This window comes from Ailuropoda melanoleuca, chromosome 12 (genome assembly GCF_002007445.2).
Source record: "Ailuropoda melanoleuca isolate Jingjing chromosome 12, ASM200744v2, whole genome shotgun sequence".
Taxonomy (NCBI): Eukaryota; Metazoa; Chordata; class Mammalia; order Carnivora; family Ursidae; genus Ailuropoda; species Ailuropoda melanoleuca.
The window spans coordinates 31406138-31421790 of record NC_048229.1 but is presented as its reverse complement, the minus strand read 5'-3'; the positions used below and the strand labels follow the sequence as shown (position 1 = coordinate 31421790).

Genomic DNA, 15653 nt, shown 5'->3' with positions numbered 1-15653 from the left:
TGACCTCAGTGAGTGAAGCACTCATTAAGGGAGTAGCGGGGACAGGGGCCGTGTCTCGGGGTGGCAGCCTCCACTCAGCACCCACCATTCAGTACCATGGGCCTGGGGTGTCTAGGGCAGCGCTGTCCAATTAAAATGTAACACAAGCCAGGGGGCAGTGGGGGGCAGAGTATTAAACTGTCTGGTAGCCACATTAAGAAAAGTAGGATGAAACAAGGGAAATTAACTTTCATATATTTTATTTAGCCCTGTATTTCCAAAATGTCATCATGTATTTCAACACATCATCAGTATAAAAATTGAGGTCTTTTACATTCTTTCCTACAAAATTTCTGAAAGCCGCAGACAGCGCATCTGAATCTGGACCCACCACATTTCAAGAGCTATTGGTTCAATGGAGCCAATGGCTACTTTATTGGACAGCGAAACTCTAGAACCTTCTGGTATTGCTAGAACAATCAGAAATCTTCTTTTTACGTGGAGTTCGTTGGCAACAGAGAGCAAGAAAAACTATTAATATTACACAGGCCAAACAAAACACACCCACGCGAGGGCCACTGTGACCTGCAGAGCATTATTCATTTACAAGCTGGACAAAGGGACACCAGTTGTGGGGGGTCACATGTGGGTTCTGTGATTCCTTTTATTTTGTTTTAGTTTTTTGAGATTTCCTTTGTAGCAGGCCCCATGCTCGATCCTGAAGGTAGAAAAATAAGTAGGACGTGGTCCCTGTGGGCATCTCGGGAAAACAGCAGCAGGGCAGCGGAGTGGGCAGTGTTCTCAGGTGCGAAACCGGAAGTCTCTGAGCACGAGTCCTCGCTCCACCTCTAGCTGGATAAGCCGGGATGTGGCACTTCATTTCTCTGGGTCAAGCTGTCTTGGCTGGAAAATGAAAGACTTGGACCACATTTAGACTGATGGTGCTCAGACTGCACACAGAGCGGGGGCCACCACCCCACCCCGAATCAGCCCAAGCAGCCCTGTTCCTGCGTTTTCCCTCTCAGGCTTCTGGGTAAAATTCTTGCAAACAGAAGGTGCCTTGGCTTACAAGAAAGAAACAAAAGCAGTTGAAAAACCACACAGCGGTGGCTAAACACACAGGCTGCGGCATCAGGAAGCCCCGGGACAAAGGCCACCTCTGCCACTTGCCCCTAGGCCTTGGTTTCCTCCTCCACAAAGTAGCCCCCTTCAGGGGTGCTATTGGGGTCCAGCGGCCTCATCCGTGCAACTTAGGCTCGGGAAACGCCAGCTACCCGCCTGCCGAAGCTTCCAGAGCCCTCCTACAGAACCAAACATGGCTCAGGAAGGTCTTGGTGGACATCTAGGGAGTCTGCCTGAACTAGGGGCGGAAACTCCAAAAGCTGGACAAGGTCCAGGCAGGTAACGCAAGTGAAGGAAATAATAGGCCAGATGTGAGGCCGATCTGGAGGGAGACGTGAAAAATACTTGGCTTTTCTTTTAACTCCATGAAACAAAAACAAAAAACGCCAGTGTCAGCCCGATAATAAATGGTAGCAGCCCCTCAGCCAAGTCCTGGGGATTGTGATGGAAGGCTCACATCCCATCCATTCAGCCCTAGCCATCTGTTGCCACCCGGAAGCGAGGACCCGGCATTGTCAGAGGGACAGATTTTTTTTCAAGAGAAGCCAGAAATCCAGATTTCACTGTGAAAATCTGATGTCTAAAGGCTGGCAACAGATTCTTTTTTTTTCTTTTTTAAAGAAAACACTGTGGCTCAACAAAATGCCAGATGAGGGGTAGGACAGGGGCTGCCCACTGGTGACCCCTAAAACACATGCTCTTGAAGGTCCTCTGCAGCCCTGGGATCCAGGAGAAGCACCAGGGAAGTTCCGTGCCAAGATAAAGAGAATCTTCAAGATTTTCTACCCGCCTCCCCGAAACCTCTTGCCCATCACAGCCGTGAGGAGTGAGAGCACAGCTCAGAGTCTCAGGGAACCCCGTTTCTCACCTGCCTGCTCCTCCCAGGTCTCAGTCGCCTGCAGGGTGTCTATGAGATAAAGGAGAAGCAGACAGAGGGGCCGGGAGGGGCCCCACAAACACCAGAGAGAGGGCAAGGAGTAGCGAAAGAGGCATCATTTTCCTCGGTTTATTTCAAGAGAACAAAGAATCAACCATCAATTCTGTACAAAAATGTGGCTGTTGAGCCACAGTGACCCTCAGGCCAACCCCCTTTGCCAGGCCCGGCCCCTCGCCCCCCCTACATTGTCAAAAAAATGAGGACAAGACCAAAAAACCCAAACTCCGGAAAAAAATTATATTGAAAAATCAGGGAGATCGTCCCTCCCCTCCTCCCTCTCCCCAGTCCTGAACTTTGGGGGGGTGGAGGTTGGCGGGAGGCTGTGTTCTTGGCCACGGTGGGAGGTCAGACAGGTGGGCGTGTACAGGTTTAGTGTTTGGCAACTGGCGGGGCTGGGGGTAGGATCTGGAAGGGAGCTGAGGGGCTTGGGGGAGGGAAAAGATCTCCGACCCTGCCCCGTCCCACAGGACACTCAAAAACAGTTTATAAAAATCGGGGGCCAGACAGTAGAAGAGAAAGGAGTCATCAGAATCAAAAACTAAATACTGGAAAGATTTTTTTTCTTCTCTAAAAGGCAAAAAACTACAAACACCCAGGTCCTGAGCTCCCCAAGACTTGGGTCCTCCACCGCCCCCCTAAAACCCGGCAGGAGGGGGGCTGGGAAGTGCGGAGAGGTTGGTTCTTTAAAAAGTCACCCCTGGACGGGAAGGCTCTTCGTCTTTCGCTGCCTTCCTCCGCCTCTCGCGGGCCGCCGAGGAGAGGGACGGCCGGGCCCAGGGCTACGCCGGCAAACTCAGCTTCTTCCCTTTGAGGACTGTGAGGAGACAGAGCGGGTGGGCATTACCAGGGGGCCCTGCGGAGGGGACGGCCTCCCATGCCCAGGGGTGGGCTGAGCAATGCAGGCAAGAGGCACCTGGAGGTCTCAGAAGGACAGGGTCCAAGGGCCTGTAGGGCTGGCCCGGTGCCACCCCCCAACCTCCCAGCCTCAGTCCGGAGGAGCCAGAGGCTGCCTCCACACTCTGCCCTTACTGCCCCCTCTTTCCTTCACACTGACCGGCTCCTCATTTCTCAGCTCCCTGCTTCCATCGTCACCTCCTCAGACCACTCTCCGTGTAAAGCAGCCCCTTCACTCTCCCTGGTTGTTCACTGACTCATCCCTGGTTTCTTTCTCTCCTGCTGTTTGCAACCATCTCTCTCTCCTTGCTCATTCACCATCACCCCCGACTAGAATACAGGGGAGGGGAGGGAAAAAACCTTTTTTTCTTCTGCCTCATCCCCAGAGCCTAGCCCTGGCCAGGGACACAGAAAGGGCTCAACACATTTGTTGGATAGTTGAATGAATGAATGAATGAATGAATGAATGAATCTTGCTGGGCCTGAGTCCCTGAGGGTGAGGACAGAGGCCAAGCAACAGAGAGGAGGCCCTGCCTTCTCTGAGCACTGCTGGGGCCAGGGAGGTAGGAATTCTGATTTTTTATGGGATTTAGAACCCGAGGGCGGGAGCAGGGCCTAGGACAGATTCTGAGAGAGGAAAAGTCAGAGGCCACTCCTGCCCTCTCTTTGTCCTGTCTCTTCATCCTCTAAAGGCCCAGGGGCTGGGGAGAGGGACGCCTGCTCTTTGTGGGGCCAGGGGAGGACACCGCTCTGCAAGCAGGCAGCACCCCCCACCCCCCGCCCCCGCTGCCCTTTCCTCAGGGACGCAGGGGCTAGGAGAACGACGCCTTGGTCCTTAGATAGGCAGGGGCTGGAGGTCCGCATTCCTAGGAGGACGGTGAGGCTGGGACCCCAGAAGCTGGGAGACGAAGCCTGCCATCCCTGGAGGGCTACAGGGCTGGGGAGACAGAGCCTGCGCCCCAGGGAGGGGCCCCACAGCCAGCCCCCTGTGCTGCCTACCTTTGGTGATGTAGAGGTAGAAGAAATCGCAGTAGAGGACAGTCTGGACTAGGCCCGCCACGATGGCGATGAGGTCGAAGAAGCCCTCGAAGTGGTAGCGCCAGATCCAGTTGAAGAGATAGAGCGTGCGGTAGACACCCAGCGCGAACAGGTAGTGGCTGGTGATGGTCTCGGCCTCCCCGGTCTTGCTCACCATGAACAGCTGGGGCAGGATGGCTACCGACTCCAGGTAGATGGAGAAGGTCCAGAGGATCTGTGGGGAGCCCGAGAAGCGGGGGCAGAGAGCAGCGTGAGGCGGGAGGGGACAGGGTGGGCGAGCAGGCGGCAGACGGCCTCGCGGTCACTGGCGCAGGGACAGTGGAGAGAGAACGGGAACAACGATGCTGACCGGGCACTCACCGTGTACCCCAGACCGCTCTGCCTGCGTCACTCAACTCCCATTCAATCCTTACCACCACCACCCCGTCAGGGAGATCCTGTCACTGGCATCCCCATTCTACGGATGCAGAAACTGAGGCCCAAAGATTTGCCCAGGACCACGTGGCCAGGAAGCGGCACAGCTGGGATGCGAAGCAAGGGTTTGGAGGCCGTGCTTATGAGCGCTTTGCAGTCATGCCCCTCCAAAAGCAGACCAGGCTGGAATCTTGGCTCTGAGACCTCCCTTCTGTGGAACCTTGGGCAAGAGACCCAGATTCTCTGAGCCTCCGCTTCCTTATTTCTAAAACGGGGCTGATTTTCCCACCATCCCTGGCTTAAAGTCCTCATTCACTGCTTCTTATCACAACCAGCATAAATTCCAAATTCCTAACGGTGGCCTTCAAGGCCCATTCCAGCCTCATCCCTTACTCCTTCCTTTGCTCTCCGGGATGCAGCCTTCTGGCCGGTCCTCATTCCTGCCCCGGGGCCTTTGCACTTGCTGTTCCCTCAGCTCTTCCCCCAGACTGTCACATTTGGCCTCTTCTACCTCCTTGCAGCCTCACTCACCTCTGAGAGAGGCCTCCCCTGACCAGTCCTACCCCCAGGACTGTCACATCACCCACTCCGTTCTCCTTCCTGGCAGCTCTCACCAGAACAAGAGTGAGCTCCATGAGGCTCAGGATCCTACACCTTGTTCGCTCCAGGGCCACAGAGCCAGGCACACAGTCGATGCCTGAATGAGTGAGCGAGCGGGAGCAAGCTCCCCGTGTGCTTGTGTGTTGCCGGCCACCATTCAGAAAGCAGTGACAGTCATCACTTGTGAGCAGGACAGGGCATCGGAGGAGGGGGAAGGAGAGACTGCAGACATCTGTCAGCTTCTTCTCAGTCCCCAGCAACCTGAAAGTGCCACCTGGGGTGACTTCTGGTCTGCAGATCCACCGAAACCTCCCCTGAGAGAACAAGGCCAGGTGGCAGGTGGGGCTCCTCCTCAGTTGTTTTGGTTTGTGGAAGAAAAGTGGGGAACACAAGACTGCATTCGTAACAACTCACGTTTACGTAGCTTTTACCGTATCCAAGGATCTGATCTACCACCTTATGGGTATTAACTGGCTGATGTCTTCATCGCCGGGGGTGAAGCCTATTGTTATCCCCACTATACAGATAAGAAGACTGAGGCCCCAGGTCACACAGCTACAATATGGGCAGAAATAGATTCCTACCCAGGCACTGGACTCCAGCATTTGCTCCCATAATCACTCAGAATCCTCCAGCACGGCTCTTAGCAAGTCAGGTTTATTGAGGCTCACAAAAATCGTACCCATTAAATTGATGCACGCCCAACTGTTACCCCTGGGGTCACCCTTGGGGAAGAGAATTATGACATTAGAGGAGATGGAAGGTCACCATTTTCATCGTGTGAATTTCTCTAATAGTGATGTTTGAATTCTTAGAGTAATTTTCTTCTAGGATTCAAAAATAAATTTTTTTAGCATGCACCACTTAACAGCATGGGCTTTGCAAGCAGGTGGACCTGGGTTCAAATCCTGTGAGCTCTCCCCTCTGAGCCTCACCTTAGTGCTCCAAGAAACAGGGATGAGGATGTCTGCACCCTCGGTGGCCAAGGGTCAGACAGGATGATGACGTATCAAGAACAGCCAGCGCAGAGCTGGACACACAGTGGGTGCCAATACTTTGCACAAGTGACCTCCCCACTCTGAATGAGGGAACTGCAAAAGCTGGAGTCGAGGGTCCTGGATTCTGGTCTGGCCACCTCCACCTAGAGCAAGCCCCAGTGCTTTCCCCCAGCCTCTGTTTCCTCATCTGCAAAATGGGTAAGTGCTCCAGAAAAGTGGTGAGGACCGTATGTTTGCAAAGACCAGGGCCCAACAGCCAAGCCCAGGGTTCCCGCCACAGCATGGTACAGCCTCTGTCTGACACTCCTGGGACCTGTGAGCCAAAGTCGCCCTGGGTCAAATCTGGCCTGCACAGTGCTTTTGGAAATGTATTTCGAGGGGTGCCCAGCTGGTTCGGTCCAAAGAGCATGCCAATGACTTTGGACAAGTCATCTCGGGGTCATGAGTTTGAGCCTCACATTGGGTGTAGGGATTACAAAAAAAATAATAAACTTAAAAATAAAAAATATATATATTTTGAATATGTGGCCAAATTTGTAAAGCACGATCTTTCGGGAAAATTCCTCAACGGTGGCCTCTGTTACAAACATCAGCACATGTGGCCACTCAGGACAGCTTCCTGCAAGGCCGGAGGGGGTCTGGGGGAGGGAAGGCAACTCTGATTTTCTGATCCCCGCCAGGCCTCGAGAGGCATTGGCCCTCTCAAAATTCTTCCCGGGAATTTGTACAGGTGCTACCAAAATACCATGGAATAAAAACCAGGACTTTTAGGAGAAAGTTATCAACACAGTATTAAACTTCAATCATTAGATTAACATTGACAGGGGTGCCTGGGTGGCTCAGCCATTAAGCGTCTGCCTTCGGCTCAGGTCATGATCCCAGGGTCCTAGAATCAAGCCCCGCATCGGGCTCCCTGCTTAGCGGGAAGCCTGCTTCTCCCTCTCCCACTCCCCGTGTTTGTGTTCCCTCTCTCTCTGTCTCTCTCTGTCAAATAAATGAATAAAATCTTAAAACAACAACAACAAAAAAAACTAACATTGACACAGTACTTGCTACCTAGGGCCAGACACTGTGCTTTACCAATATGAACCTCTCCTTAGAACCCTATGAACTAGGAATTGGTTGATCCCCATTTTACAGACAAGGAGACTGAGGCCCAGAAAAATGACAGACTTGCCCAAAGTCCCACAGCTGCTGAGTAGAAGTTGGCTTTGAATCGCCCCTATTCTCTGGCTCCACAGTCTCTGTGTTTAACCACGAGACCTTGCTACATGATCCGTAAATCCTCACCATGACCGGATCAGGACTTTACAGATAGAGAAACTGAGGCAAGGAGAGGTCAAGTCACATGCCCAAGGGACATGGGATTCAAATCCAAGTAGCCTGGCTCCAGAGGCCCCCTTCACAATTTCTGAGCTACTCATTAAACCAATGACCTTGGACAAGTCATTTCAACTCCCTAAGCCTCAGTTGCCTCATCTGTAAAATGCGGTTGCTATACAAAGAAATGCTTAGAGCAGCACCTGGAAGGAGTGCTGCTGCTGTTGCATTAATACCGTCCGACTCCCGAAACTGTGTGCTGAACTCGTATGTCCTAAAATAAGGAAGTCTGGGGGCGCCTGGGGGGCTCTGTCGGTGAAGCGTCTGCCTTCAGCTCGGGTCATGATCCCGGGGTCCTGGGATTGAGTCCCGCTTCCGGGGAGCCTGCGTCTCCCTCTGACCCTCCCCCTGCTTGTGCTCTCTCTCCCTCTCTCTCTCAAATAAATACAATCTTTTTTAAAAAAATAAAATAAAATAAGGAAGTCTGAGCAAACCCTGCACTAGAAAGCCTCTGAGAGGGTCCACCGTTGACAGCTGTTCCGCCACCCACCACCACAGCGACCCCGCCAGGTAGCCTACCTCCAGAGGGGTGAAGTCATGGTTGACCAGGAACGCCAGGATGGCCGTGGGAACAACGAGGAACTCCACCCGGAATGTGTCGTGGTTCCCGTCATAAGTGGCTTTGAACTTGCTGTAAATCATCCAGACTGTGGTGAAGGAACAGGCAATGTAGACCACCTGCCAAGGGGGATGAGGAGAAGGGCGCTTCAGTTCAAAGCACAGGGCCTGAGCCTCCAAGAGACTGGGGTCTGACAACCTAGGAGTTTGGAACCCCGGCCCCCTCCTCCCTCAGACCCAGGAGTCCTCACCCCCAACCCTTCCTCCCTCAGACCCTGGAGTCCTCATCTCCAGCCCCCTCCTCCCTTAGACCCAGGAGTTTGGAACCCCAGCCCCTTCCTCCCTTGGGCCCGGGAAGTCTGGGATCCATACTCCCTGCTCCCTAGGCCTCTCCCTTGGCTCCTCCCGCCCCCGCAGGAGGGGCCAGCAGGGGCCAGCAGGTGGGGCAGAGCCTTTACCTTCATGCACGTGTTGTACAGTGAGATGTAGTTGGTGAAGAGGTCCAGGTATCGGGCAGTGAACACCACAGCAAACAGGACCTGGCTCTTCCCTGAAATCCCTATGGTCCAAAGAGAGAGTGAAGGGTAGGCTGGGAGTGGGCTACACGGGGAATAAACCAAGGCCCAAGCGCCTGGGACAAGCCCACGGTCGGCTCCAGAGTGCAGCTGTCCCTGGAGGCCTCCCCAGCCCTCCCGCCTGAGCAGGGCCCTTTCCCACGGCCCACAGCCAGGGGGCAGCCCGGCCCCGAAGCTACTCCAGCCCGAGGCTCTGTCCCAGGCTAGGCCTCACGGCCACTCCCGGCCCCCTTAGGGTCCTCCCACAGTCCGGACACAAGGTGGGGCCTCGGAAGGACCCCCCTTGACCTCAGCCCCCTGGAACCGGTCGCCGCTCTCCCGCTCCCTTCCTGACCGCCACGGTCCACGTCACCAACTCCCAGCCACCTCCCTGCCTGCCACCGCTCCCCGTTCCCAGCCCTGAAATCCCGGGGCCACCGGAGAAGGGCCCGGGGGAGATGAATTGGGTGCCTGGAGCTACCCCCACCCAACTGTATGCACCCCTACTCTGGGGAAGGGAACTGACCCCCCGGTGACCCCGGACCTGGAAGGGGGATCCCCAGCAAGCAGTGGGGGGATGGGTGGGGAGACCCGTCCCCCCAGTGCCTCCAAACCCTTCCCCGAGTCCTGGGATGTCCCCCGCACTCTCCCCCTTTCTCCCGCCCCGGTGGGCGTCTCACCGGCACAAGAGCGGGACTTCCAGATTTTGAGCAGTAGCAAGATGATGGCTAGGAGGTGGGAGAGGTCTCCCAGGAATCGGAAGAGATTCATGCTTTGGGGGAGTCTGGCAGGGCTGGGCTGGTGGGAGGCAGGCTGGAGGGGGGTCTGCCCCCCGGGGCTGATGTTCTGGCCGGGTGGTTAGGCTGGGGGGCGGGAGAGGGACCCTCGGGTGGGCTCCGCTCCGGGGAGGGGGCTCTGGGAGGGGGAGCCGAGGCCGGAGCTGGCGGCCGAGCAGGAGCTGGGAAGAGGGAGGAGGGCGGGAGGGGGAGGAGTCCGGAGGGAGGCTCCGCCCCCGAGGGCGGAGTTCCGGCTCTCTGGCGCCCCCTATCCCGCACCTCCCGGCTTGCAGAATCCGCGCTAAAGGCACCCCCAAGGCTGCCCGCTAGGAATTTGTGGGGTCGATGGGATCTGAAACTCCCAAATCCGGCGCCTGCTCCTCCAGGCGGTCTGTTACTCTGCGAGGGTGGCATTTCAGCCGCCCAGCCTCTGCCATTGTCAGGGATTCAGAAGGCTGGTCTGTGAGTTTTAAAAATCAGAGACAGGGCCCCTTTTAGGGGCCTCCAGCTCCAATCCACCCAAAAGACAAGAAAGCAGCCCCCAGCCCCTCCCTCAGACCCAGGAGTCTGGACCCTCGGCCCCCTTCCTCCCTCAGACCCAAGAGCGTGGCCCCCCTTCCTTGAGACTTAGGGTCCCACCTCAAACGACTTGTGTCTCCAGCATCCTGGCCCAGGAACCTAAAAGCACCATCCCTTCCTCCTCCTGGGACCCACGGATTCAGGTCCCCAGCCTCTTCTTTTTCAGGAATGAGAGCCTTCACCCGTGCTCTCCCAGATCCTGGAGTCAGCCACCCACAGCCCTGTCCCCTCACAGGCGTATACACACTCTCCTGGCCTCTGCCCTCAGGGGCCCAGGTGTCCTGTGCTCCGCTCCACCCCAGCACTTTAGAGAACGCTGGGCCCCGCCGATCGCCGATCGAGCAGGAGGGGCACGAGCTGGGCAGCTGGCAGAGGGCTCGTCCGGGGGCCAGGCTGTGTCTAGGAGGAAGCAGACAGTGCTTTCCTCTTGGATGTGTGAGTACCCATGGGTGACAGAGACCAGGGTGCCACAGTAACAGAAGTGGTATTGGTTTCCTTAGAGGCCTGGAGGGATTGGGGTCCATGAGTCTTGGACTTGTGGGCCCCTGAGGACAGTCTGTGCTGGGGGGTTGGGTTGTCTGAGTGGCCAACAGGGACGGGGCCTGGAGGAGGGGCCCAGAGGCCTGGACTCCTGGATCCGAGCGAGGAGGCACTGGGGGGCCCGGACTTTAGGGTCTCAGGGAGGAGGGGGTTTGGGACTTGAATTTCTGGATCTGAGAAAGGAGGGGGCTGGGAGCCTGGACTCCTGGCTTCGTGATGGAGACCTAGTTTGCAAGCCTGGTCTTCTGGGGCAATAGAAGCCAAAAGATGGGTCCTAGCACGGCAGAGACTGAAGTCTGGGGATGGCCTCTGGCTTCTCAAGCCTCAAAGTGGGGAGGGGGCAGAGGGCAGCAGCCCCCAGGCCCTGGAGTCTGGGCGGAAGCTGCTGTGTCAATGTGGGTTCTGAGTCCCTGCCTCCCCCCACCCCCCACTCAACACACACTTCCTCCCTTTTTATTGGCGACCCCTCATTCTCTTGTCCCAGGAGGAAGGTAGAGGCTGGGAGCTGGGGGTGGGGGGCAGCCCCCTCCCCCAGCCCCGGCAGGAGGAGGGGTCCCCAGGGAGGCCAAGAGGGGGGGCTGTGGGTCTCCTGGCAGGGGCGGACGGGGACTGAATGTTAATCGCATCCCGAGTGAGTGTGTGTGTGCGAGAACAGAGCGAGTGTGCGAGTCCCTCCCGCTCCAGCTCCTCCAAGCAGCGGCTGCCGCCGCCACCCTCCGCCCGCAGCCGCCCTCGGCCACCAGTGCCCAGCTGGGGGGTGTTGGCCTGGGTGGGTCCGCCCGGCCCCCAGGGGTCTCTCGTGCGTCTGCCATCTGCCCGGTGAGGATCTGTGTGTCAGGGTGTCTGGGGCTGGGCTGGGGAAGGGGGGGTGTGTCTGTAAGGGCTGCGGCGGCCGAGGCAGGGAGGGAGGGGTCTGTCTGTCTGTACCGACTCTGCGCCTCCTGCCTGGGTGTCGTGGGCCCCCCAGTTTCCTCCCTCCCCCAGCCCCCTCAAACCCGAATGGATGGTGTGTACCTGGACTCTGTGCCTTCTGCCTGCGTCCGGCCGGGCGTCTGGCGTCCCCAGCTGCCTGTGTCCTCCTGTCTGTCCGAACAGCCCCGGACGGCAGTGGCAGCCCGGCCCCCACTGGACCCCGTGTGTGTGTGTGTGTGTGTGTGTGTGTGTGTGTGTGTGTGTGTGTGTCTCCCTCCTCAAGCTCCGGGGGTGTTGAGGGGGAATCCCAGGGAAGTGAGGTCGTGTGTGTGTGCGTGTGTGTATGTGTGTGTTTCTGCCTGGGTTTGAGTGTGGGGGTGCTGAGGGGGGGTCTGGAGGTGGCCAAGCGAGCAAGGGGCGAGCAGTTCCCCAGACAGGCAGCCTCCGGCCCCTCACACAAACACACACACCAGCCACTGGCTTCAGAGGTGACCCAGACAGACAGACAGACACAGACGCTGGAGGGGGGGCGCTGAGGGCACAAAGGGTGGGGGTGCGAATGAGCCAGGGAGAGGCGGGACCGGACACATGGACGGGGGGGAGGAGCCGGGGCTGAAGCGGCAGAGGGGGGCACCCCAGGTGGGCGGAGGGGGGATCCCCACGGGGTCGGGGCGGCGAGAGGACACCTCGACAGCCTCCGCAATGTCCGGGGCCCAACTTCCAGCGCAACATGTGTAGCAGCGTCCTCGCCTAGTTGGGGTGGCCGCAACCTTGGGGGACAGACAGGGCAGGACAGGACCGAAGACGAGGAGGGAGAGCCGGAGCCGGGGCCGGGCAGGAGGTCCCCACCGCCGCTGCCGCCGCCACCGCCGCCGCCCCAGGGCCTGGCCCCCCAGCGGTTCCCTGAGCCCTCCGCGGAATCTTCGGGTCGCTGGACTCTGGGTTCCGGTCCTGCCCCCCCGCAATACCCCCCACAGAACAGGGTCATGAAAAGGTAAGGCTGGGGTACGGGATGCAGGGGTGGGAGTGGGAACGTGGACCCCCAGATCTAGGACAGGGAAAGTTGGCCAGGGGCCTCAGGAAAGGAGGGGGGTTGCATGGTGAGCAGGGGTCTTTGCCCCTCGCCATCTCCCTTGTCTGTCTCCTGGAGACTCTCCTCCGCCCCCTCTCTTTCTCCCTCTCTGAGCCCCTTTTTCCTGGGTCTCTACTCCTCAGACCTCCTAACCCCCCATTTTTCTGACACTTTGCACCCTCTCCCCAGCCCTGCATACCTGACACCCCATCTCTCTATCGCCCATCTCTCCATCCCATCTTCCCTCTGCATCCCCCTGCCTGCATCGCATCGGTCTCCCCCCTTCGCTGGCCGTCCCTCTCCCTCTCTCCTCTCGCTCTCCCCTCCCTTCTCAGAGCTATGAGTCTGCTATTAATACCCCCGCCAAGGACCTTGAGGGCATCCAGGCCCCAAGCACCCCTCGTCCCAAGCTACCACCCCTTCCTCAAGGTTCTGGAATACCCTTCCAGCCTGTTCTGAGCACCAGGATTAGGGTGGGGAGAGAACGGTGTTGGAAGGGGGGGGAACGGGATGCCGTCTGCAGCACGACGCGAGGGGGGGCGGGCTGTTGATCAAAGTGGCCTCTCCTCTCTTCTGTGATGGATTGGGGGGGAGTGATGGAGACAGGGACACCCCAGGAATCTCTGGCACCCTCCTCCTTCTTAGCTGGGGGACAGCCTGTGCTGTATACAGGACCTGAGTGGGGTGACAGGAGGCTGGAGCTGGCGGGGAATGGGGGGGCTCCCAGGATGTTGGGACAGGTGGGGTTTGAGGCAAAAAAGGGGTTCTTAAGGGAGGAGAGGGCTATGGGCCTGGATTCCTGGTTTCTGGGCATAGAGGAAGCTGGGCACCCAGTTTAGGGGCCGGAGGGGGCCAAGACTCCTGGGTCCTGGGAAAAGGCAGAATTGAGCACCTGGACTCCTGGGTCCTGGGGGAGAAGGGTACTGAGAGCCAAGATTCTTGAGTCTTTATGGGAGAAGTTAGAGCTTCTGTGTTTGAGGGAAGAGGGGACTGGGTGCCCAGTCTCCTGAGTCTCTGACAGGGCAGGGGGCGAGGACAGTCTGGCTCTTGGGCAGGTGGGAATGGATCTGGGGACTGAGACTTATGAGGTGGAGATTTGGGGCCTGGGTAACGCGATCCCTGAGGGCATAGGTTCTGGGAATTGGGCATCCAGAGTCCCCCCCGCGGCTGGGGGTGCCACTACTCAGACTCTGGAGGGGTGGGAGACTGCCCTCCCCACAAGAGGACTGGGCATCCAGCTTCCTAGGAAGGGTGGGGCTGGAGTTGCCCTCCTGGGCCTCAGCAGGGAGCAGGACCCTGGGGTCCCCAAGGACAGAGGCCAAGCAGGGGTGGGTCTGAGAGAGGCAGAGGAGGGTCTGAGGGACATGAAGCCATGGGAAGGGAGGAGAGAGTGAGTGTTAACCCCGCGGGGGCCAGGCTACAGCTGTGGGTTATTTTGGGGCGGGGGGGGGGGCTATTCTGAGCGCTGATTGAGCCAGCTGCTTGGGGAAGGGCAGAGGAGAGGAGGGGCCAGGGGAGCCAGGATTTGGGAGGGCCGGCAAGCTAGGAGTCCCCACCCCCATCCCTGGGGAGACAGGGGCCCAGGATCCCTGGGAAGGCAGGTGTGTGTGTGTGTGTGTGTGTGTGTGTGTGTGTAGGGTGGGGGGGAGCGAGGCCTCTAGGCAGGGGAAGGGGTGTGGGCCTTTCCCCCACCCTGGCTATCTGTGGGGTAGAGGAGGCCTGTGCTACCATGGCAACCGGACAGGAGCCTGATTGACAGCCAAGAAAGAACTCTTCCCCATCTGGACCCTCACCCCTTTCGGAAGCCCCTAGTGCAAGCTCTCTAATCTCTCTCTGGGAACCAGAAGTCCAGGCCCCCAGTGCCCTCCTCCTTCAGGCCCGGGAGCTAGGAGTCTGGGCTCCCAGCCCGACCACCCCAGGCAGCTAGTATTCAACAGGGGACACAGGAAGAGATGCTGTATTTCCTCTAATTTACTAAATTGCTCTGGGCTGGGAGCCAGGGACCCCCGCCCCCCAGCTTTCCACAGCTGTGCCCCCCAACCCTGCAACCCAGCCTGGGCCACGACTCTCTTTCTAGCTCTCATTGAGAATGGGGGGATAGGGACAGAGTAAGGGGACAAAAACAGGTTGGGGGTTGTGGTCGAGGTGGGGGGTAAGGTCCTGGGGGTGTTTTCTCTCCTTGGGATGCCCTGCTCATTTCTTTTTCTCTCTTCTGTCTCTCCCCCCACACACCTGACCCCTTTTCCTTTTCTCATTTTTTCCCCTCACTGTTTCTTCCTTTTATTTTTGATCCCTCCTGCCACCTGCCTTCCCGGCCTTCCTTTCATGTCTGTGCCGGGCACCTCCCTGGTGGGGGTCTTGATCTTTGCCTTGGTTCGCTATTTCTGTCTTCCTATGTTTTCTGTCTGCTCTGCCTGCCTCCTCCCTCAATCTGTTCTGCCTGTTTCTCCATCTCTTGTGTGTCCATGTCTCTTGGTGGCCGTGGGGTCCGTCTCCGTCTTTCTGGGCTTCTTTCCATCTTCCTCTCTCTGTCCAACTTTCTCGTCTCTCTTATCTCTCCCGCCTTCCTCGTCTATCTCTGCATCTCTCCCTGCCTATCATTGTCTCCCTATTCTGTCACTCTGTCTTCTCTCTGCCTCCTTCCTCTCTCCCTGTCTCTGTCACTCTGAGCTTCTCTATCCTGGTCTCTGTTTCTCCTTCCATCTCTCTCCTTATTCCTGTCCATGTGTCTCTCCGACCATCTCTCTGTGACTGTGTTCATCTCTCTTCCCATCTCCGCTCCTATTCTGATCCCATCTCTGTGGGTCTGTGACCCATCTATCCTGTCTCATTGTCCTCCCCATTCCTGCCTCCCTATCTCTGTATCTTCTCTGTCCCCATTACCCACCTCCACTTGCCCTGTCTCTGTGCCTCTCCCTTTGCCTGTGTGTCTCTCTCTCTGTCGCTCCCTGTCTCTATTACCTGAACCTTTCCCTCTCCTTCCTATCTCTGCGTCTCTTCCTCCCTGTGTCTCCTCCTCTCCGTGTCTCTCGGTAATCTTGTCCCCTGTCTCTGTCTCCCCATCTCCGTGTCTTCCTCTCATTTGTGTCCCTCTCCGCTCCCGGGGTCGCCCCGGCTCTGTGCGCCCGCTCTCCCGTGCCAGAGGCCGCCCGGAGGGGCCCGCAGGCGATGCGCGGCGCCGGTGGCCCCCGCGGCCCTCGGGGCCCCGCTAAGATGCTGCTGCTGCTGGCGCTGGCCTGCGCCAGCCCGTTCCCGGAGGAGGCGCCGGGACCGGGCGGGGCCGGCGGGCCCGGGCGGGGG

The 15653-nt window shown here is 57.9% G+C and overlaps 3 protein-coding genes across 3 annotated transcripts in view; 1 reads left to right on the top strand and 2 right to left on the bottom strand.

Moving 5' to 3' along the window:
• Nucleotides 1–222: 222 nt before the first annotated feature.
• On the bottom strand, nucleotides 223–9444 carry KDELR1 (KDEL endoplasmic reticulum protein retention receptor 1). Its single transcript, XM_002917875.4, has 5 exons — nucleotides 9155–9444; nucleotides 8379–8479; nucleotides 7882–8040; nucleotides 3932–4184; nucleotides 223–2852 (listed from the first exon to the last, which is right to left on the bottom strand). The coding sequence occupies exons 1-5, from the start codon at nucleotides 9243–9245 to the stop codon at nucleotides 2818–2820; spliced, it is 639 nt and encodes a 212-aa protein (XP_002917921.1). The 5' UTR covers nucleotides 9246–9444; the 3' UTR covers nucleotides 223–2817.
• Nucleotides 9445–10058: 614 nt separating this feature from the next.
• On the bottom strand, nucleotides 10059–13717 carry LOC117795235 (POU domain, class 3, transcription factor 3-like). The gene is made up of 2 exons (XM_034638985.1): nucleotides 11384–13717; nucleotides 10059–10228 (listed from the first exon to the last, which is right to left on the bottom strand). Exons 1-2 carry the CDS (start codon nucleotides 12267–12269, stop codon nucleotides 10059–10061), a joined length of 1056 nt encoding a protein of 351 aa, XP_034494876.1. The 5' UTR covers nucleotides 12270–13717.
• Nucleotides 12137–15653, top strand: part of GRIN2D (glutamate ionotropic receptor NMDA type subunit 2D) — a 32612-nt gene continuing 29095 nt past the window's right edge. The window contains 3 exon segments of the mRNA XM_034638768.1: nucleotides 12137–12275; nucleotides 15496–15639; nucleotides 15642–15653. The exon segment at nucleotides 15642–15653 is cut by the window's right edge and continues 260 nt beyond it. Of these exon segments, the coding sequence (XP_034494659.1) occupies nucleotides 15522–15639; nucleotides 15642–15653 (130 nt within the window). The 5' untranslated portion in view covers nucleotides 12137–12275; nucleotides 15496–15521.